This window comes from Nelusetta ayraudi, unplaced genomic scaffold, assembly GCF_046127955.1.
Source record: "Nelusetta ayraudi isolate G7.1 ecotype Tasmania unplaced genomic scaffold, CSIRO-AGI_Nayr_v1 ptg000032l, whole genome shotgun sequence".
Classification (NCBI taxonomy): Eukaryota; Metazoa; Chordata; class Actinopteri; order Tetraodontiformes; family Monacanthidae; genus Nelusetta; species Nelusetta ayraudi.
In genome coordinates this window covers 347501-368576 of record NW_027466082.1, presented here as the reverse complement: position 1 = coordinate 368576, position 21076 = coordinate 347501, and the positions used below count along the sequence as shown (strand labels likewise).

Here is a 21076-nt window from a genome sequence, read left to right as displayed (position 1 = left end):
TTGACTGATTGGGTTACACATTAATAATACTGGTATACAAAGCAGCGTAAAAATTAAAAAAATTCCCACTTACAGTTTTCACCATAACTATTCCTTGAATTGACTGATGGGAAACACAACTTGTGTCTCACTTCCTTCAATACAAAATGCCAAGGACACCACAAGAGCACACTCTGCTGGAGAAAGTGCAAAATGACAGCCGAAGCATATTTTTCCACATTTATTTTATTTTGAAGGACGGCACAGGCGTATTTCAATAGCGGTACATAAAGTGAAACGTACACTCACTGACCGCCTTATTAGACCAAATGTTAAATTGCTTTGTAAAACAAAGAGTTATCAGCCTGTCACATGGCAGCAACTCAGTGCATTTAAGCAACCGGGTGAAGTTCAGCTTAGCATCTGAATGAGGAAGAAAGGGGATGTGAGTGACTCTGTTTATGGAACAGAAATAGCCCACAATAACCAAAACCAAAAAGCTCTCTGTACATATAGAGAACAAACGACGAGAAAAAGCACTTCAAAAAAAAAAAAAGAGCGACCGAGTGTCCGCAGCACCTCTAGTGACATTTGAAGATTACAAATGAACGACTGTGAAAGAGGCAAAGTCATAGCACTTCTGTCCATCAACAGACAAACAAACAAACAAGCAAAAAAAACAACAAAAAAAACCAATTTCTAACATCAAATTAGTTGAAGCTATAATCATACCGCTTTTACACACTTCAGCAGTAGACAAGTAAACAAGAGAACTTTGAGTTTGTTATTCTCAGTCATACAGGTGAGAGTTCTCTTCCAGTTCAAGCAGCAAAATGCTTAACAAAGGAAAGGAAAGCCTTTGCTCCCTCATTTCTTCAGGTAACCCAGGAATAGGTAGCAAGCAAGGAAGCAAGAGATTCAAGCACAATGTCGTCCATTGTGAGCAAAGTGCCATATAGCTGCCTCGGTCAGGTCCTGCTTGCTGGTTAACTGTAACTCAACCTTGTGCCAACAATAAAAAAAACAAACAACAACCTGCCTTGGTGCTTTAATCCTTATGATTCAACAGTCTGTCCTTGGATACCGTGTGGGTCACTGCATGTTGAGACATGTTTTACCAACGCTCTTTTTTTTTAAACAATCAACTGTGCTGACTATGCTAAAGACAAGCTAACTGCTACTCAGCTGTAAAAAAAAACAAAAAAAAAAAACACATGGTGCATGGAGGCAGGCTATGAGTCAAGTTTATTCCTGGACTGCTGCATGAACATCCAGGCAACTTTTTCAGTGATTTATGAGCCGACGTGAGTGTCCCTTGAGGGTAATGTTTTAAGAATGGAAAACAGAGGTACACAAAATACACCCTCATCATCTCTATCTATATAACGCCTTTTCTTATTTCACCCTCATTATCAGTATTCTGAACAGTTACAGTTGAGATTGTCATGACGGCCTTTGTGTTGAATTTTGCACGTGAAGTTGAATTTGCTTCCTTCCTTCTCCAGCCCCTGTCATGACTAATCTGGTGGAGATTCAAATAAGTAAGTATAATTAGAAGTTAGGATGCTCATGTTTCTGGGATGTAGGCCACGTGAAAAGAGCCAACGCTAACTCATCAGATTTTTGCATTTGTCTTATTCCTGTCTCAAGTTCTAGTCAGCGTTTTTTATTTGCCTACCAATCGAAAACCTCTCTCCTCCGGCTCATTGCAGTCCAGTCTCTGTGTGGTGCTCAGACTTTGATGTGAGATTAGCGGGCCTCAGCTCTGGGACAGAAGGTCACCACTCTCTCACTGGCTCGGTGCCTCCTTTTCTTCCCTCTACAGCTCAAACTGATCCACTCCGTCTCTCAGTCGAGGCTAAGTAAAAGGAGACCAACCTGGCAGCCAGGCGTGAGGCTGTCCCTCTTGTTTCGGGGCACCAGCTTTGACTACATGCATGAATTTCTCTCTGAGTAATATTCCTTAACATACAGAACAGTCTTTGCTGAAATATTTTTTTTTTGCATGAACTTAAGTATGATATAAAATCTAACAGAAATGAACCAGTCACACAAAAGTATCTTTTTGGTATTCTGACATCCAAGACTCAAACAAGACTCCTGAGATAGACACCTTACAGTATAATATGGTATTATATAGTAGTTACCTATAAGTTTCTGACAATACGTCAAGTTAGCACTTAAATTATTCAATCAAGTACAAGATCCACAGTGATAAGGATCAAAGCTATATTTAGGACAAAGGTCAGCATTTATTTAGCCCCAGCTCAGTAAATAAGTTTATAAATTAAGGTATTTCCTGAGTCACACATGCTTACCCTTGGAGGCCTTTCTGCTGGAATTTTAGGCCCCTCAGCCTCACAAATTAGGATTTATCATCTGTGTTTTTAAACACTATATAATTCAAAAAAATCTCTCGTGTCGTGTTTTGAAAATGAAAAAAAAAAAAAAGAGTTTTGCCAAAGTTCAAGTTGACTTTTCCGTCCGTCAGCAACGCTTCTGTGTTTTGACTGGGCTCTTTAACACGATGTGAGGTAGTCCAACAGCCCACCTATCGCAGGGCCAGAACTGCAGTTCGGGCAGTGCGTGTGGTATCTCGTAATTGGCATCCAGGTAAGCTACCAGTGTGCTGCCATAGGCGACAGCAATCACAATAAGAATGTGCCTGGAAGATACAGAAAGAGAACATCCAAGTTCATGAGCGCGTCCTCGGAGGAAACAACTCAAAGATGTGATATAATGAAAGACTGACTGACACCGATCATTCCCGGGTGGTTAAGAAATGACAATATTGTCGGACAAAGTGAGTCCAGCTGCAAGTAAACCAGGAGGTAATAATGGACATACAGAGTGTGTTCTTTGTGCCACGGTTCAAATTCTACGTCAAGTACACGGGCGTGTCTGGTTAATGATTAAATTGTGGAACCGATAATCAAAGTATAGAGACAATAAAAGGAAGCAACAGCAAGGAAATACGAATGTAAAGTGAACAGGAAAAGCATAAAGAAAAGCATACAAAGTGTTTTTTGTTTTTTTTTTACCATATAGCGTGCAGGTAGCTGAAGTTGAGTCTCTGCCAAAGGCTGCAGCCGAAACGGTCGCTCACCCAACAGGAGATGGCGAGCACCCACAGAGCCACCGACAGCCTGGCCAGTCGTAGAGCTTTCTGGTCAGTGCAGCTGCACAGCAGAGCGACAAAAGCACATTTCATATAAAATGGCCTTGAAAAAAAAATGCAAACAAACAACAACAACCACAAACAAACATTTTCATACCATCTCATCTCAACGGCCAGGATGTAAAACAGGTGGATGCTGAAGCAGTTCAAAGCGTAGGCATTAGCTGTAGGCTTGACAAACGATGACGCCGTGGAGATGACTGTGACCACCATGACAAGAGTGGCAAAAGTGGACCTGTGGAGGGCCAGGGAGAAGGAGGGAAGAGGAGGGTGCAGATTGAGAATAGATGCATGGTGCCTTTTTAAATGGTAGCTTTATTTTGAAAACAAATTTATCATTGAAGCACCGTGACCTGAAATAATCTCTCTCGCTCTCTATCTCTCTCTCTGCGGACTAGTTAGTAGTTCAAAGATTGGATTGGATTAGATTAGATTAGATTAATGTTAGATTAGAGTTGATTGAGATAGATTAGATGATATCAATCTTGGGAATCCCACAGCACAATTTAGTTCAGTTCCAGTGTGTCAGTGTGTTATATATCTAGCAATTTATTAACACACTTAACAATATGGAGAGCAAAACCAACCTATTAAAATGATGAGGTATTGTGGAAGAAGGGGTGTGAGACTGTTGTCAGGTCTCATTAAAATTCAATCAATTTTCCCACCGCCTCGTGGTTAAATATTTACGCAGGTTGTGCCAGGATACAGTCTTCCCAAACCTACAAACTCCTCCACAGCCTCCTCCGCTAGCCAGGTTTTGATTTTTTTGTAGTAGTAGTATTTCTCCCCCTGAGTCATCTGTCTGTGGTGACACTCAAGAGATGCGAGTGACCACGGAGTGACACGGATGAAAAGCCAGTGCTGCCTCATCAATTGTGTCGATCAGGCCGTCGTACCTGTTTTTAATAAAGGAGGGGTAGTGCCTGCGTGGTAACCAGATAGCATATCCCACCGCCAGCGCCCACAGGATAGACAGCTCATCCAACATCTGGCCGACAAAACTGAGTGTCATGTGGAAGTAGAGAGAGAAAAGACCTGCAACGACAAAGTGTTGTTCAGAACGGTTTATGATGCGCTACGTTTCCTACGTCGACTCATGTTTATTCATTCATATTTCTCGGCAGAAATGCATGCAAGAAAGAAAGTGACCGACCGACAAACATCATCATGATCCAGAGCAAGTGAATTGCTAGATTCCTTTCTTTGGCATACGGGTGCAGGAGGTAGAGCATGATGGGCGCTATGATGAAGAAAATAAGGTTGCTCACCTGTGGGGAACAAAATGGGTCGGTTCATGGTGCAGTGGTTTATAAATCATATTGACAGAAATGTCCCTCGAGGTAAAGTATTACATTTACAGAAATCTTTCTTTCTGACATGTGGGAACGCACAACGTACAGTGTTGAAGAACTCCACGATGTAGGAACATTGTCTGTAGTTGTCCTCGCACCAGTCAATTTCTGAGCTCTCGTAGGAAAACGCTTCTGCTATTTTCTCACTGGAGTAGAGACCTGTCGGACACAGACAAAGGGGGGGGGGGAGAATTATTGCTTTGTGGGATGTTTATTGCTCGATCCATACAAAACATGATGTTTCTCAGCAAGGAGAAGTCCTTTTGTAAGTCAGTCGGTGGGAACATGCAAATGACACCCTCGTCCCAAGAGTTGGATTTACATGTACATTCAAATGCGGCATCACACCTCCGATTCAGAGATCAGAGAACTCAATGTAAATGACCGCTTTGAACAACTAGAATGAATGAAGATGTGAAATAATGACAAAGAAACTGATCAAGTGGTTAGAGTGGGCAGGACATCGGTTTAGGTTAGGGGTTAAATTCACACTGATTTTCAATAAAGTGACCATATCACATCAACAAATCACACCCCTGTTGATTGATGATATACCCCGCAGTACAATACACATGTAAAACGCTTTGTTGCATATTTGTTGAATGCTGTCAGTCATGTTCAGGAAGAGGCGTCTCTATGATTCTTCCCCCCCCCCCCCCCCCCCCCCCCCAAGTTGTAACGTCATCTGAAGAATGGCAACACATCCAACTCAGAGCCTTCCTGATCCTAACAGAGAACAGAAAATGCGAACAAAAAGACACAAATTGTGAGCGACCACTGAGAGGAATCAAGCCGACTTTTACCTCCCATGTTGCGTCCGTCCAGGTCCGCGGAGCGTCAGTGCGGCTGTGCGTGCGCCAGGTGAGTCGACGACAGGTGCATGCCTCTCTGTTTTTTTTGTTTTTTTTTTTTCTTACGGGGAGGAGCGCCGAAATGCTCCCGATCCTGTTGCACGAGAGCGTGACGTCACCCACGAGCATGCCGTGTAAGTATCGCGGCTCAGGCAGGCGGGAAAATGGGATGCCTGGAATAACCGGATTTTTATTTGTTTTTAATTTATTTTTTATTAAGTTTTGTTTAAAATTGACTCAGATTCTGACTCAGACTCCAGAAGTTGCTGGTTCAGGTTGTAGACTATTGTTGCAACTGCTTGATTACGCCAAAAATCACTTCCAGTAAGCACGTTCCCTGGTCTGTGCTGGTTTCAATCAGTATCACCCCCCCCCCCCCCACTCCAAACCCCAACTTTATGTTTTGTTTTGTTTTTGTTTTTTTTAAATTACTTTATTATCATAAAATCGTCAACAGGGAACATTCAACATTATGGACAACAACAATGACAGAAACAAATGCAAAAGAAAAACATATAAAAAATACATTTCTTTGTTTCAGTGAAAAAGAAAATCTGAATGCTTTTACAATTACAAAATAATACACGATAACAGTTCCACTGTCACAATTTCGGATAGAAAAATCACCTTTGATATTTTTATTTATTTATTATTATTATTATTATTTTTTTTAAAACATCTTTTATTGATAGATTTCATGCTGTTGCCTGAATCAAAAATACTGGGCAGTATGATTGCTTTGGAAAAAAAAACAACATAACAAAAAACAAAACAAAACAATGTGCAGCAGTCCAGGTCTCATCTTTCTATTACGGCTGTAACTTTAGCGACGAGTCATTTTCACTTGAGCATGTCGTCTGAGAGAAAGGTGTGATGCCGGTGAGTGTAAAGTCAAAGATCTTGTTGCACCAGGTCCCCACAAACAGAATAGCTGGAGGTGACAGAGGCAGAGAAACCCGAGCAGCGTTTTCGTTGTGGACCTGTGTTTTAACAATGACGATGACAGGGACGGCAACGTGTCAGACAAACAACGGGCGCCTCCAATGTCCGCCACGCTTCAACCAGCCCCGTTTCCACTGTGATACAGATGTGCCGTGCAAACATGAAGAATTACCACATATTTCCCCCCCCCCCCCTTATTTTTACAAGGACTTCCCACTCAAAATATTTCTCAATAAACAAACAGTGCGGGAAAAGATAAAAGTCTGTTCATATCTTTTCCACATAGTTTCCAGGGAACAGACCCTCCTTGCCCCGAATCCTTCCGGTCCACCAGCCAGATGGATCTAGAGGGGGGAAAAAAAATAAGAAGCGAAGAAGAGGGTACTGTCATCCACTGCTTCACAGTCAGTCTAGGGAACACCTGCCCTGACTTTCAAACTTTCACCCACGTACCCTCTTTGACGAGGTCGAAGATGTCGTTGACGTCGAAGGTGATTTCGTCCACGTCCTGGCCGGTGTACTGGTACAGGGCCCGACACTGGGGCCCTTGGGGTCGCGGCTGAGGTTTTGGAGCAGGAGGAGGTCTTTGGCTGATGCTCCTCTTCCTTTGTTTCCTATGGCACAGGAACATCATTAGGGTGAGTGGAGAGTAAACGTTTAACATGTGAGTACACCAGTAACAATGACTGTGTCATTTTTTCTTTCACCAGTTTTATTAGTTTAAGTTTGTGTGTGTGTATCTATATCTATATCAATATCTATAGCTGTTTCTATATCTTGACCTATATCTTGATCGTGACACAGGTGTCAAACTCTGGCCCACAGTGTAATAGTGTTTGGCCCGCGAGGAAATATCTAATAGACACAAGAGATGGATTGCTAATACTACAAATCCCAGAATGCTCTGACGGTATTCTGGCAGACTACTTATTTAACAGACTACAAGTAACTTTTCGAAGTTTTTAATGCATAAAAGAGGCATGCGATTTTTATTTACCTTTTCTTCATTTTGATGTTTTTTTTTTTTTTTTTTTTTTTTGGAAACTCAATTCTGCATGTGTGCAATATGAAGTTATTTATTGTATCGTATCAAGCTTTGCTTGATCCATATTCAGTGTTGAAGCAAAACCTGTCTGGGTCCATATAAAATGGTTCAGTGTCCTATCCGGAGGAAGATTTTTCTCAATAATTATCATCGTTGGCCTGCGACTTTGTGCCCCACTGTCTGTTTGACTCTGACACCCCTGTTTAGGACTTCCTGAGAAACTCCTTTCCCCTATAAAGCACATACAAAATAAGCAAGAATTCATCCATATTCAAAAGCTTAAAGGTCACCTCATGGTGTTGTTTGGACAGGTGGGAGTGGCGGTGTGACAGTGAGGTCCCGCCCCATTCAGCACACCTTTACAACCAAAACCTTTTGTGTCTGGGGAAAAGTTCCTTGTAAGTTCTAGTGCATCCAAGGAGAGAGTAAAGCGTGAGATAAGGAACTATTGCCTTCTACGTCTCTCTCTGAAAGCAGTCACATGTTTTTTTTCTTTTTTCTCTCAAGAGACAGAAATCCCTTTGCCTCTGGGACTGTTTGACTTTGTCTACGAAGCCCCTTATTCAACTGAAACTGGTGCCGGCGGTCGGTCTGGATTTCAGTTGTCTACAAACAGGTTTCTCTCTTGCACTCTGTGATTCATTTCTGGGCTGGGTGAGTGCCCCAGCCATGTCTCCTCACACCAGGCAGTGATGCAATCAGCGCACCAACCCACTCTGGCCTCTTTCTCTTCCCCTTTTTTCTCAGCGTCTTACCCAGACATGCCCTGGTCAGGCACGTTGAGAAAGTCCAAGTTCCTCTGATTGTACTGGTTCTGGGATGGAGGTCGGGGGGCCTTCTGGGAACCCAGTTTGGGCAAGGCGGCATTGGGTGGCCGGTTCTGCCGATGTGGGGAGGAATACATGACGTCTGATGGCTGGTTGGCGGGCCCTCTGGAAAAGTTGGCCCTTCCATTCTGGTGTGCTGAGGAGGCAGGAAGCAACCGTAAAACAAACGAGCACAGACAAAGAATTTTGCAAATCTGCAAAGCCATTGCTGAATCCCAACAATATTGCACCGTTTAATTAATGCAGGACAATCCATATTCATTCTTGTAAAGAAATAAAGAAAGTAAAGTACTTTCATTGAAAAGTGAATTGAGAACTGCCGGTTGGCTCTGGTGTAAGTGTGAGTGTGACATTATCTGACTCCTATTCACGTTGATTGGGTGGTATGGAGGTGATAATGCAACACATTCTGTATCAGATTAGTACAATTATGGAAGTGAAAGAGCTAAAAGTCTGTTTAGTGATTATTATAGTTTGCTGTCAACACCGATACAGTGAGCTTGTGTATTGTGTTTTTACCATTGCCTGCGAAATTCTTTCTACCTCCACCATGATGTTGGGGAGAACTCTTTCTGGTTGGCTCTGAGGGAAATAAAACAAATATATATATGTTAAAACAATATTTCATAAAAAAGAAACAGTGTCAGTGTGTCATTTGGGCTGCGTTATTATTTCTGGGGACCTACTGGAGTTCTTGGGTAGACCATCTCCAATGGTGACGTTGAGGCTCTTCCCTCCAGGTTTGAGCTGCGCCAGGTCGCCTTGGCCCCTTTGAAACGCCACCACCCTGGAGCCTCCTCCACCCCAGCCCTCCTTCTTCACCCTGAACTCCAGCCTAAAAGGAAAACAAGTGTCAGTGTCGCCGTCCTTTAAAAAAGTCAATACACTGGTGTGAGTGTGTAGGTTTTTCCTGCCTGTCATTGAAGGAGATTGACAGTTTTCTCTTCAACACTTCCTCATAACGTTTGGAGAGCAGGCTGAGGAACTCTGTCTTGAAGGTGGACTCCAGTAGGCTGTCGTACTGGGACTCATGCAGGATGAAAAAGTCATCCTGTCTTGTACTGTGCACAACACATACAGAAGGCCCTTAGAGAAAAGCTCCCCAGCCCCACTTCTAAAACACACGTTGGCCAATGCCAGAGTTTATTGGCAACATATTCTCTGTTCATAAGCAAATGGATGGATCTGCTTTAACCTCTGGTATTTGGTTCATCAAATTCTCCCATTTCATCACCTTGCCAACCTCCAATCGAAAGCATTTTCAACCATTCCTGCAATTTCAGTGGATTCCATAATCAATTAGCTTCCTTCAGTGTTGCCTTGTGGACTGGCTCTGGCAGGAGCAATGCAATAACAGTGCAATGCACGCAGCGTTAATCCTGTTTGGTTCGCTCGAATGGGATACGCTAGCTTTTCTTTTAATCATTCAGTTTTTTTTTTAAAGTTGGTTAATCACAGCTCTCTGTGTCAAGGACATGTCAGCGAACTACCCTCCTGTAACAGCGGCTCCTTGTTCAGTGTTCTACACCAAATCCAACCATTCCCAACATATTTTTTTTAGTTTTTCTAAATTTTAACCAAATTTTGTTAATACCTGAGAGAGACGCCTGAGATGCTTCCGAACTCCATTTTCCGTTTCAGCACCTCCTTAATCTGTCCTTTCTCGGGCCCTTTCTTCACCTTCTCACGACCAATCAGATAGATGCCCTTCGGGGTCAGGATCAAGTCTCTCTTGATGGACTGGGTAGTTTGAAAAACAAAAAGGAGAAACGAGAACGGTGAGCAATAGCCAAAAGCAGAAGTGGAGAAAGTGGTCGTGGTGGCATTTTGCGCAACAGTGGCGAGGGTTACCTTAAACCTGCGATCAAACTTGTTGACCGAATCGGAAAAGTCGACGCGCTCCCTCTTGGCCAGAAACTGTCGCAGCTCCGGTTTCTGCTCCAGCCCAATGTAGTCGCCGACAAAGTTTCTGTTTATACTGTTCTTCCTCCGCTCTTTGGAGTTGTACAGGATGTCTGAGGCTGATGGACAACGCATTTCAAACAACGGCTCTGTGCACTTTCGTCACCGAGAACAGTTTATGGTCTTTGGAACTCACCCTCCTCTCTCATCTGCTCGTACTTCTTTCTGGCAATGAATCTTCTCCAGGATTTCTGAATGATCCTGGCAAAAGTGTCAAACTTTCTCTCCCTCATCTCCTCGAGGAGGAAAAGCTATGGGGACAAATCAAACTGACGTTTTGATGACACATCCATTGCCGTGTATCTCGTACTTTTTTTTCTCGCGCAAATGGCGTGATAGCAAGAATCCAAATTAAAATGTACGGTAGGACTGTTAGGGACTGGTACCGATTCAGGATTCTTGACGAAGACCTTGGTCCTGCCCATCTGGTACTGATCGTTGTCCATGTTGACAGAGCGGAGGAGGTGAAGGACGCCCTGTTGCTCAGGACCCCTCCAACAAGGCCACGTCTCAGCGGTCAGAATGGCATACCTGGATGGAAAAAGTGCAGGTGCTGCGTTCACAAAATCCTCGGGTTGTGGTTGCCTTCGATCCGACGCACCGAGATGACGCATCCGCTTGGGAGAGTGGTGCGGGATTAAACTCACCTCATCAGAAACTTGTTGAAAACTCGGCGATATGCATATCCAGCCCTTCTCACGCGGATGTTTTCCCGCAAACCCAAGTACTCGACCTGGTGCTTCGCTCTGCAGACAGGTACAAGACCCAGGTTGAAGAGATTTGCTGCGTGGCGAGCACGGGAGCGTTGGCAGTGGCGCTACTTGCCTGCTCTCCTCCCAGTCTTTGGGTCTTTTCGTCTCATTGGGTTTGATGCAGCGGATGTAGTGTGGCGTGCACTTCATCAGAGTGTTGACCAGATCGTTGGCCTGCCTCTGTTGGAACACACCGGGGACGATCAAAGCAAAGTCTCGTACGTGAGCGTTAATGGTGGAATTGGAGATCTGTTTATCTTAATTCCGGCTTAATCAGCTGAGCAATGGACGCTTTTTTTTTTTTTTTTTTGCTCGATAACTAAAATCTTTAAAGTTCCAGTGGGAAATATTTGGCTGGATTTATGATTTTTATATTGGCAAAAAGCCTAATATATTACCCTTAAAATACAAAAACAATAATGATAAAAATGTATAATTGCAATGCAATAAAAGCAGTTTGGTTGAAGAAGAAGGTGGTGTCGAGGCTTGGATGCGCAGGCCACTGTAGCTCAGTGGCAAACTCAGGAGAGGGAGCGGGGAGTGAAAGACACTGCCATCTAAAATGTAAACACTCGATGTTGCTGTCTCTTCTTCAAACCCTCCAAACATTACATGCTTAAAATGAAATGCATTTTACCCACGCAACTCCGAATGAAACTACACAGAAATGTGCGTCAAGCTGGAGATCATACTTTGTTGCGCTTGAGTTGACGCTGCTGCTCTGGACTCTCACCTTGATCTTTGAGCTGGCTGTCGTCGGCCTGCCTTTCTTGTCTGTGTTCAGGTTTTCAGGGAACAGGCTCTGGATAAAGACACTGCAGGAGCAAATGTAACAATTGTTTTTGTTAACTTTGCATATTTTCAGGAGCTACAACATCGAATGACACAATCGTGAGATGGGTCTGGGAAACTCACTAGTCACTGTTTTGCATGAGCTCAATGAGGTCGGGGAAGAGCACGTCCCGGTTCCTCTCGCAGAAGCCGTTGATATCGTAGGACACCTGAGAAAACAACAGAGACCATGAGCGCTAACTGGACAACTGCTCATCACAATGAACGAATCCACTGATTCGACTCGTTTTACCTTGCCAGCATAGTGGTGTATGACGAAGCCAGAGTTCCAGTTGTTGAAATGCTCGTGTGCTCCCACGGCAGCCTGCAGTTTCTGCAGCAGAGTGCCATCCGCGCCCTCTCCTTTGGCGTGCATTGTGGCGCACACGTCGTCCAGCACACTCATGATGCCAGGTGGGTTCTGCGTGGAAACAGCTGTGCAGGTTAGAGGACTTCATGGGAAAGGCATATGGGTCTGTTTCACAGTCAAAGGAGTGTGAGAACCAAGAATGCCAAGAGGAATCAGAGAATTTAACAATTAGTTGTGAAATCTTTGTCAGTGGAACAATGTTGTCAATTCCACTTTATTTCTATTTTTTTGTTGTTGCAAAAGACACAGCATGAAAAGGAAATCAATATCTCCTTCCCTTCAGCCGTGGAAATCAAATCTGTCCCCTCACCAGTCGCCTAAATGACTTGGACCAAATGTCTTTGTTCCAAATCTACCACCTGCTCACCAGTTTATTCTCAATGAGGTCGCACACAATCTTGTTGTTGAAGTAATCAATGGGTTTCCACTTAATGCCCTCCTGGACGTACTCTTCCTGAGAGTGATGGGATAAAACAGAGAGGAGGTTAAGAAAGAAAAAAAAACAACAAACTGTGGATTGGCTCTGGTGAAAAAAACAAAACAAAAACTGACTCGATCAAACGGACTTGAGAAAAAAAAGACAATGATGGATTGAAAGCTGTATGTTTAAGTGCAGCAACCTGCTCAGCCTTCAGAGTCAGCTCGATAAAGATCTGCTGCAGCTTCTCGTTGACAAAGTTGATGCAGAACTGCTCGAAGCCATTCCTCTGCCAGGGGAGAAAACAGTGCATGTGGTGTCAGATCCTCCTCTCCACAAATCAAAGCTCCCGCTGCCCTCAGCAGCTCCCTTACGTGTACAATATCTTATTTTAGAGTCTGCCTCTGTGGGCCTGGTGTCTGTCGGTTGCAACAGGACTCACCTGGAATATCTCAAATCCATAAATGTCAAGAACCCCGATGCTGAATTCTTCATGTGGTTTCTGGATGGCTTTATTTATGGCCTGGAGGAGACAAAAGAGGGAGCATGGAACACGTGTATTTATGTCAGTTAGACAGCAATGATGAATGCATGATATGTGTATATGAGTTTAGTAAAAGGTTAGCTAGCAGTTCCCTTAATCTTAAAGGTAAAGTGTGTAAGATTTAGAGATTTTCAAGAAGAAACAGCGGCATCAAGTGGCTGAATGAATGTATTTATGGGCATTATATGAAGCTTTCATGAATATAAAAATGATGAATCAAGCCAAATATGACAGACAGGACTTTAATACTCTACATAAAAGTTTGTCTACCTCGACTAGGTAATCAAAGAGCCGTGCGTAGAGGGCTTTGGCCAGGGCGTCTCTGGTGTAGGTGGCTTGCTCCTGGTTCAGGGTCACGTTGATGGATTCTGTCTTTCCAGCCCACTTTGAATCCATTTTCCGGCTCGTCAGTTTGTCCTGCAGGCGGGTGGGGTCGATGCCCAGCAGATAGGCAGGGAAGGCAAGCACTGGCGGGGGGAGGGGGGTGGGTGGGGGAGGGGGGATGCAAAGTTGTTGTTGTTTAATCAACACGAATCGCTGACGTCACAATTACAAGCGTGAGTAATGACCGACTGCAAGGCTGAATAAAGCCTGCGGCGGCCACACGGCTCAATTCCAGACTGTAGGACGGTAGAATTGGCACTGTGAGTGTAAACAGCAATTACGTGCAGAGGAGGAGGAGGAGGAGGAGGAGGAGGAGGAGGAGGAGGGGATCCCGAGGCTGCAAAGAAGGGCCAAGACAAACTAGCGAGTGGCTCGTGAATAGATTCTATTAATGAGCAGTGTGTCCGCCAGGGGGATTGCTATGTCGTGGTGAGATCTAATTCACCGACATCCCCGGAGGAGGAAGTATGCAATGTCACAACGCACACCCTGCGGGTGGGGTTGGGGTTGGGGTGTGTGAGGAGGGGGGGGGGGGGGGGGGGTTCACTCACAGTCCGTGCTCTCCACCTGCGCGTAGTTGCCCGCCTCTATGAAGCTGATGTTGCCCAGGTGAAGGATGCCGGCGATGATCTGCAGCACCTGAGTCTGGATGTCCCCGGGGATCCCAATCACCTGCATGGCTTCCTGGAGACACACACAGCGGGAAAAGACAGAGATGAACGGAAGGTTTGTTTTTTTTCTTTCCATGTTTTATCCAAGCTTTGGTTAAGAGAGGAAATCGAACAATTGTGATAGAATTGATTTGCCTCGACTACTAAAACCCACTTAACCGAAGGGGAGAGGTCACTCTCCCTCCTCCCAGCTGAGGTGGCTCCTGCTGTCACTTTGTAGTCCATATAACCTGTCTGGTGTTTCATAGATAAAAAAGAATTCTGCCTGATAGACTCTCCACAAAGTCCTTTGTGCTGCTTGTGTGCCGTCACCCAGGTGAGAGTCTCGATATGCTCACATCAATACTAAGTTTTTTGGGTTAAAACCCTCGAGATTCACACACTCCAGGAAGTCAACGTTATGTGCGTGTACAGGCGACTGCAGGGGAGAGCTGATCATGGAAGTGCTATTTTCAATGCGGCAATACATAACCTAATTTCCATAAGCAAAACCGTGGACCTAATCCCATTGCTAGGATTATGTGTCAGATTTAATTTGGTGTAACCCATTGTACTCACACACACACACACACACACAAAAAAGCAGTCGTCAGTGCCAACATCAATGCCTACGCCAATGGAAAGTTGTGAGTGTCCCTTTAATGTTTAATTTAATAGAATAATAATCCCGTATGAACAGGTCAGTTCAAAGAAGCAGAATTAACAGACAGAGAGAATCAGATTTCTGTACCATCGTGTCTTGATATTCTTTTCTGTCATCAGTCCCGTCCACCTTGTAGGTCCCAGACTGGTTCAGGTAGTTGTAGTAGTCTGGGGTCATGATGCCAAGCCCCTCCTTCTGCTGAGCGTTGGTGCCCTCTATCAGCTGTAAGGCGGCAGTGCAGGTGGAGAGAGCAGGCGCACGGGAAATTCACGAGTTGCTCACAAAAAGGAGAACTGATTCAGTTTCATCTTGAATGCGTTGGGCCAAATCGGCGGTGACTCAGTCTAATGGCAGCTGTGACCATCTGCGCGCGTGTCTGACCTGGTAATAAATGTGGAAGTTCCTCTCGCCCTCATTTTGGCTCACCACCCTCGACTTCTCCAGGAGGAAGTTGGAGATTTTGCCACCATCCGGCTCCCCGCCTCTGCTAAACTGAATCTCGAAATATTTCCCCTGGTTGAGACAAAAAGTGAAGATGAGAGAACAAACAGACGTGGATTGAAGCAGCGGGCGCAGACGGAGATTCAGCGAGCGCGCCGTCAAAGAATTTATCAACTAAAAATCATTGTCAAACGTTCCTCAAATTAAACTTAAATATTCACAAGTGTCATTTTTTTTTTTTCATTGAAGGTATTTTTTTTTTTGCAGATCTTGCTATTTCTGCAATGACGATCTCACCCAGTGCAGCACCTTTTTTTTTTTTTTCTGGGTCAGGTCTGTAGTTTCACTTGTTGTCATAGTTTGCAAATAACACCAGCTAACAGGACCTGCATACACATCCGCCCGTGCCTTTGCGAGGCCTTGCACGAAGGCTGCACACATGCAAATATGACTGATGATTTAGACCAAAGGTGTGAAAATAGAACGTCGAGACCCCAAACCACACAGTCAATGACAAAATGCATGTACAATTCAAAGTCTCCCAACTCTAATAGTGCTGCTGTGCAAGCTGTAATCGAGACAAATGAATGACGGGAAAATAAACAACAGGCAACGGGCACTTCAAAATATCCAAGAAAATATTTTAAACCGCTGTCAAACGGTAGAAGAAGAAATCCTACATTTATATTGATAAGACAATGGAACCAAATTTTTTGGCCAGGTTCACAGAGGAGCAAACCCTCTTGTGAGTTTAATGGAACAGCAAAGCAACAAGTGCAACAAAGGGCAGCGATTGCATTGGTCGCTGCGTGTGTTCAACTGAGGGGGGGTTGAGAACTTAAAGCAACAAAGACCAGTCCTTACAAAACGACTGGAGTTGTTGTTGCGGACCGTCTTGGCATTTCCGAAAGCTTCCAGGAGAGGGTTGGACTGCAGGATGATGTCTTTCACGTGCTGCGCAAAACAGAAAAAAAAAGGCGTTTGGTTGGTGGCACGCGTGTGACTTCGGAGGCCAACTTCAGGAAGCGCTCAGCGTTGGACTCATTTCCCCTACCTGAACTTTCGATCCTCCTCCGGATACTTTAGAAATGTAACCCATAATGTATTTGGCAGCCACCGTCTTTCCGGCGCCGCTCTCTCCGCTGCTCCCAAGGCAAGAAAGAGAAAAGAGAAGAGGAGGGAATGGAAACAGTGGCAGAGGCCACACGCTGCGCAGTGAGAGACGATTCCGACTCACCTGATGATGACGCACTGATTCTCCCCTTCGATCATCATGTTCCTGTACATGTTGTCCGACAAGGCATAGATGTGAGGCGGATTCTCATACTGGGCCTACGAGAGGGAGAGAGACGTCCGCAGTGAGCCCGATGGGGGGTGGGGGGGTGTGGGGGTGGGGGGGGGGTGTGATGCGGGACAGAACAGGCGTGCTAAGGAGCAGTTGATTGTGTGTTTGGGGAGTTTTACTCACGGCTCCTTGGTAGAGTTCGATCTCTCTTTCGGTGAAGTAGGGCATCTGCTTGAACGGGTTCACCGATATTAAAACAGGGCCGATGTACGTCTGAGTGAGTGGTGATGTCAAGGAACGTCAGCCGGTTCAGCGGAGGGGGGGGGGGAGGGGGGGGCAAAAGTATTTGCATTCTGTACTTGGGTGAAAGTACGGACACTTGTGTACCTAAAAACTCTGGTAAAAGTAAAAGTACTGATTCAGCTCCTTTACCCCGGGAAAGTAAGTCAAGTAAAAAGCAAATAACTACAGATTCTGAAATGTACACGGCTACAAAGAAAGCGTTCCGATTTTTTTTCAATAACAAGTAGGAAGTAATACTAAATCATTTTCAATCACCATCACCAATGATTAATAATCTAATTTAGATAGACTTATGGTATAAATGTTGAACTTTTTTTTTTTGGTTTGTAGATGCCGGGCTGGAACAATAAAGTCAGCAATATGCATCACTTTCGCAATGATGACGTTTGGTTTGTTTTGCTAATTCGCAGAACAATGTAAGGTGTCGGGCCGTCCCGTAGCCCTACAACGACTCTATGAGGTGTTGCTTTGTCTATGAAAACTTTAGCCATGCTGATCAGTACACAGGCATTTATTAGCAGCCAGTTCACCGGCATGCAGGTCTCATGGCATTTGTTGTTGTTGTTTTTTTTTAACCTGACATTGAAGGGTTAGGGTTCTGAACTTGAGCTGTGCTCGAAGAGGACGGCCAGTAAGAACACAACAGGAAGAGCGAGTGCAAGTTATTTTTTACCCATCAGTGTGGGTTCAATGGTTTTCAACACTGCATATTTACTGCTTTGGTCAACCTATTTATTCCACCACACTGAGGGCAGTGATGGGAGCGCCAGTGAGACAACACATGCAAACGGCAACAGCGAAGGCTCCGGGGGCCGGGGGGGGATGTTTCAAAACCTTTATGTCCAACAGCAATTGCAAACTGATAAACAATCTTGTTGTGTTTTATTTTATTTTATTTATTTTTTAATTTGCTCGTGTCGTGTTGTTTCAAAGATTTCAAGAATCTAAAGGCGAGTACCAATACATTTCATGTATGAGTTGTGTCTTGGTTTTAGTCGCGCATAAAAAAAAAATAAAAAAAAGTGGAAGTGAACAAAAGGATACAAAGATGTAGTCGTCCATGTATCGTTTCTTCAGGTTCTCCACGATGGCCTCCTCTGTGATTTTGGACAGCAGGACCATGTCGTCCACGCCGCTTTGCTTCACATTTTGACTCTGCCAGTGATATTTAGCCTGAACGACATTGAAGAAAGAGGAAGTTGTAGGCGGGTATGAAACGCTTTGTTTCTTTGAATTTGGCTAACCGTCTCTGACTCTGTGGAAATAAGGTTTTCTATACGGTCTGTGTCTCACTCCACTTTCATTTGGACATTTGCACTCGGGGACCCCCAGGCGAACAACAACATGCAATGGCACAACACGGAATTGGGACGAGAAAATACACCTTAACTACATAACTCACTTAAAACAAGCAATTATTAAGCAAGTCTACTTCTTCACCAGCAGGTGAGTAGAGCCGCCCGGAACATGGCTGGTGAGGTTTTCCCATGACATCACAGCAGGTACAAGAAGGAAGTGCGATGACGTGGGTACATGTGACATCAAGGATTAACATTAACCCGTCTCACAGGACGCACGTCTAAAATTAACTTGGGCCTTTTCACAGAAATAAGGCAGGATGCGAATGAACAAAGAAGCAGGCGAGACAAGAGGTGGGGCCACTAACACCGCATTAAGAAAAACAGCAAAAAACAAACATTTCTCTGCAAGTGACCAAAACCCAAAACAACATGTGGTAAAAAAAAAAGAAGAAGAAACCGAGTAAGACACAAGAAACATTACCTACACATTTGTCCATCCAAATATGCAGGACTCGATTGTTCAACAAATTTTTATAAACCACACATGCAAGTCTGGCTTCAGCTGGCTAAGGGAGATGTGGGGGTCACTGTGGGGGGCGACGCAGCGCGTGAGCTTGGTTGAGCGCCACTCCAGCATTTTGGGTTTCCGCCCCTGGAGACGGCTGGCTGCTTGATGTGTGAAATCTGATACGACGCCGATGTGCTGACCTGTGGTCTGAGGCGTTAAACTACACCAACAGCTTCACACGGGTCTTCAAACACTCAAACACTGTGACTGAAAACACCTGCCGATAAAGATGCAGCAGCAGCAGACAGAGGCGGACACTGATACTGCATAATTTGTTATTATTATTATTATTATTATTATTTATTTATTTATTTATTTATTTATTTATTTTTTAAACTCTCAAGATATTCCCACATATACTGCAAACTTTGTTTGGATATTCCTAATATATATGTTAACAGTTACGTGCCCCGTGACCCTGAATAGGAATAAGCGGGTATAGAAGATGAATGAAGAGTCGTGTCAACACGTCGGCTCATTCAGTGTGTGTTCTGATTACGCTCTGTCCACAGGAAATTCCTAAGTCTCATTCGGATTCTTCTTTTATTTGAGGCTAACACTGCAGTCACTGTTGACAGGACACACTTGCCCGTTGTCAGTGTCTGCTTGATGCAGGCCAGTGTTTAACAGGGCCTGCCATTATCTCAACCGTCCATTCATCTTGATGATGTGCTTGAGCCCTGAGGGGGAAAACAAACTGTTGGCACTGGGCATCACTGAAAGGGAATTATGGAGAACCACTCCGGGGATGGAGAAGCTCCCACTCAGTTGCTCCTCCTCCTCCTCCTCCTCCTCCTGGACTGTGACATCAAGCTTCTGCTTGTATGTGCAAACGCAAGCCTCTCTGTGTGGAGTTTGCAGGTTCTCCCTGCTTGGGGTTCTCTCCTCCTCACAGGAGGAGAGGCCACGGACGGACTGGACGGACAGACGGACGGCATGCAGAAACACACTGAGGTCATGCAGAGCTTGTGTGGATATGACAATTTTTGAATTCTTTAGTCACATTTTCCTGACCGACTGCTCCAGGCATGGGCAAACTGCCGCCTTTCCGGCTGTTTATCGTCCACTTGTTCAGCATTTTAAGAGTCGTTTCAATAAAGAGCCAAATACTGCGGGGGGGGGGGCTCCAAAGACAGATTTTTTTTTTTGGTTGTTGTTGTTGTAACTTTGCTTTTGATCATTTTCAATTATGTTTTCTAACACATCCCATGATACATTTTTTTTCCACCAAACGCACTCCGCCCATCCGCTCCTGCTTCCATGCCGCCCTCTGTCACATTATAGATGCCACTGTGTCCCACCGGTCAACAGGTTTGCCCCCCCCCCCCCCTGGACGTGTTGGCCCGTGAGCCTGAAGAAGACGACGACGTCGAGGGGTTGCATTTTTCTCCATATGTGATACCAAGAGCGAGTGTCTGTAAACTGTAACTGCTGTTTGAGGTTAAGACACATTTCAGTTCTCTACTGAAACTGCATCCATCTTCTTTTTGTTGCCTGGCTCAACCAAGTTGTTTTCTTTTAAAGACCACCTTGCACTCGTACTGTCACTCCTGATATTTCTCTGATTACTGGCTCAAACACCCTTCAGCATGCCTGTTTTTTCTTTTTGTTTTTTCTTTTTTTTGAGTCAACAATCACAGGCTTGTTTGTCCTCTGCTCATATCAAAACAGTGAACAGAAGTCACCGCCCGTCCTGGACGGACCACACCTTTTCCTGCATCTCGTTTGAAAGTTTCGTCCTCGTACAGCACGAGAGCACGGCGACACATCTGTAGAACGCCTGAGACTTTTATTCCGTGGTCTCAAAGATTTAATAATCCCCTTGCAGCAGAACTAGCAGTTCCCGGCTACGCCGACAGCATCCAATCAGCTTGAGGAGGAAGTGTTGAGACAGAGGCTGCGGGGCCTCTCCTGAGGTCCACTTCCTCCTCTCGCACCTCTTCTGTTCTCTTGTGAAACCCAGTAAACTTTGTACACCGACCAGTTCTCTTCCTGCATCAGCCGTCGGTCGTGTTTGGGTAGGGTGTTAATCTGCAGCGACGACGTCCGACTGTCTCTCTGTTCTAAACATCTCGCTGAGCATCACTGTTGATTTAAAAAAAAAAAAAAAAAAAAAAAAAAACAGTGCTGGAAAAGAGGAAACTCCCTCTGCTGGATTGCAAAATCAAATAAATGAATAAATCAGCTTGAAGGACAAAAAAAACAAAAAAAAAACATAACATTATTCTACTCTGTCTTCCTGCGTTGTTTTGTTTTATTGTAGCTTTCTTTTAAATCTCCTTTCACCTTTTATTCCGTACTCTTTTCTGTGTGTAGCTTTTTAACCGTTGCATTATTGCCTCTGTCTTTCCTCTAAAGTGTCCTTGGGTGCTCAGAGCGGCGCTTATGAATAAAATGTATCATCATCATCATCATCATCATTATCA

General features: G+C 44.5%; 2 protein-coding genes across 2 annotated transcripts in view; both read right to left on the bottom strand.

The window, feature by feature from the left end:
- Window positions 1-210: 210 nt before the first annotated feature.
- Window positions 211-5409, bottom strand: acer1 (alkaline ceramidase 1). The gene is made up of 7 exons (XM_076031240.1): window positions 5316-5409; window positions 4559-4671; window positions 4314-4428; window positions 4057-4195; window positions 3255-3392; window positions 3021-3158; window positions 211-2644 (listed from the first exon to the last, which is right to left on the bottom strand). The coding sequence occupies exons 1-7, from the start codon at window positions 5320-5322 to the stop codon at window positions 2467-2469; spliced, it is 828 nt and encodes a 275-aa protein (XP_075887355.1). The 5' UTR covers window positions 5323-5409; the 3' UTR covers window positions 211-2466.
- Window positions 5410-6494: 1085 nt separating this feature from the next.
- The window catches only part of myo1f (myosin IF), a 14956-nt gene continuing 374 nt past the window's right edge, over window positions 6495-21076 (bottom strand). The window contains exons 2-28 of the mRNA XM_076031238.1: window positions 17826-17954; window positions 16662-16751; window positions 16431-16525; window positions 16248-16335; window positions 16058-16147; window positions 15134-15265; window positions 14840-14974; window positions 13990-14122; window positions 13325-13521; window positions 12953-13033; window positions 12713-12799; window positions 12460-12546; window positions 11976-12143; window positions 11807-11892; window positions 11625-11706; window positions 10965-11071; window positions 10787-10885; window positions 10526-10670; window positions 10276-10390; window positions 10029-10198; window positions 9772-9917; window positions 9092-9238; window positions 8864-9012; window positions 8697-8759; window positions 8106-8313; window positions 6759-6919; window positions 6495-6649 (exon numbers count right to left, since the gene is read on the bottom strand). Coding sequence (XP_075887353.1) covers window positions 6573-6649; window positions 6759-6919; window positions 8106-8313; window positions 8697-8759; window positions 8864-9012; window positions 9092-9238; window positions 9772-9917; window positions 10029-10198; window positions 10276-10390; window positions 10526-10670; window positions 10787-10885; window positions 10965-11071; window positions 11625-11706; window positions 11807-11892; window positions 11976-12143; window positions 12460-12546; window positions 12713-12799; window positions 12953-13033; window positions 13325-13521; window positions 13990-14122; window positions 14840-14974; window positions 15134-15265; window positions 16058-16147; window positions 16248-16335; window positions 16431-16525; window positions 16662-16751; window positions 17826-17954 — 3267 coding nt within the window. The 3' untranslated portion in view covers window positions 6495-6572. The remainder of the gene's footprint in view (window positions 6650-6758; window positions 6920-8105; window positions 8314-8696; window positions 8760-8863; window positions 9013-9091; window positions 9239-9771; window positions 9918-10028; window positions 10199-10275; window positions 10391-10525; window positions 10671-10786; window positions 10886-10964; window positions 11072-11624; window positions 11707-11806; window positions 11893-11975; window positions 12144-12459; window positions 12547-12712; window positions 12800-12952; window positions 13034-13324; window positions 13522-13989; window positions 14123-14839; window positions 14975-15133; window positions 15266-16057; window positions 16148-16247; window positions 16336-16430; window positions 16526-16661; window positions 16752-17825; window positions 17955-21076) is intronic.

Excerpts from the sequence above, each read along its gene's own strand:
- acer1 (XM_076031240.1), bottom strand. Across the intron at positions 4,196-4,313 it reads GATCATGATGATGTTTGTCG|GTCTTTTCTCTCTCTACTTC; the intron begins GTCGGTCACTTT and ends TTGTCGTTGCAG. Across the intron at positions 3,159-3,254 it reads CTGGCCGTTGAGATGAGATG|CTGCACTGACCAGAAAGCTC; the intron begins GTATGAAAATGT and ends TCTGCTGTGCAG.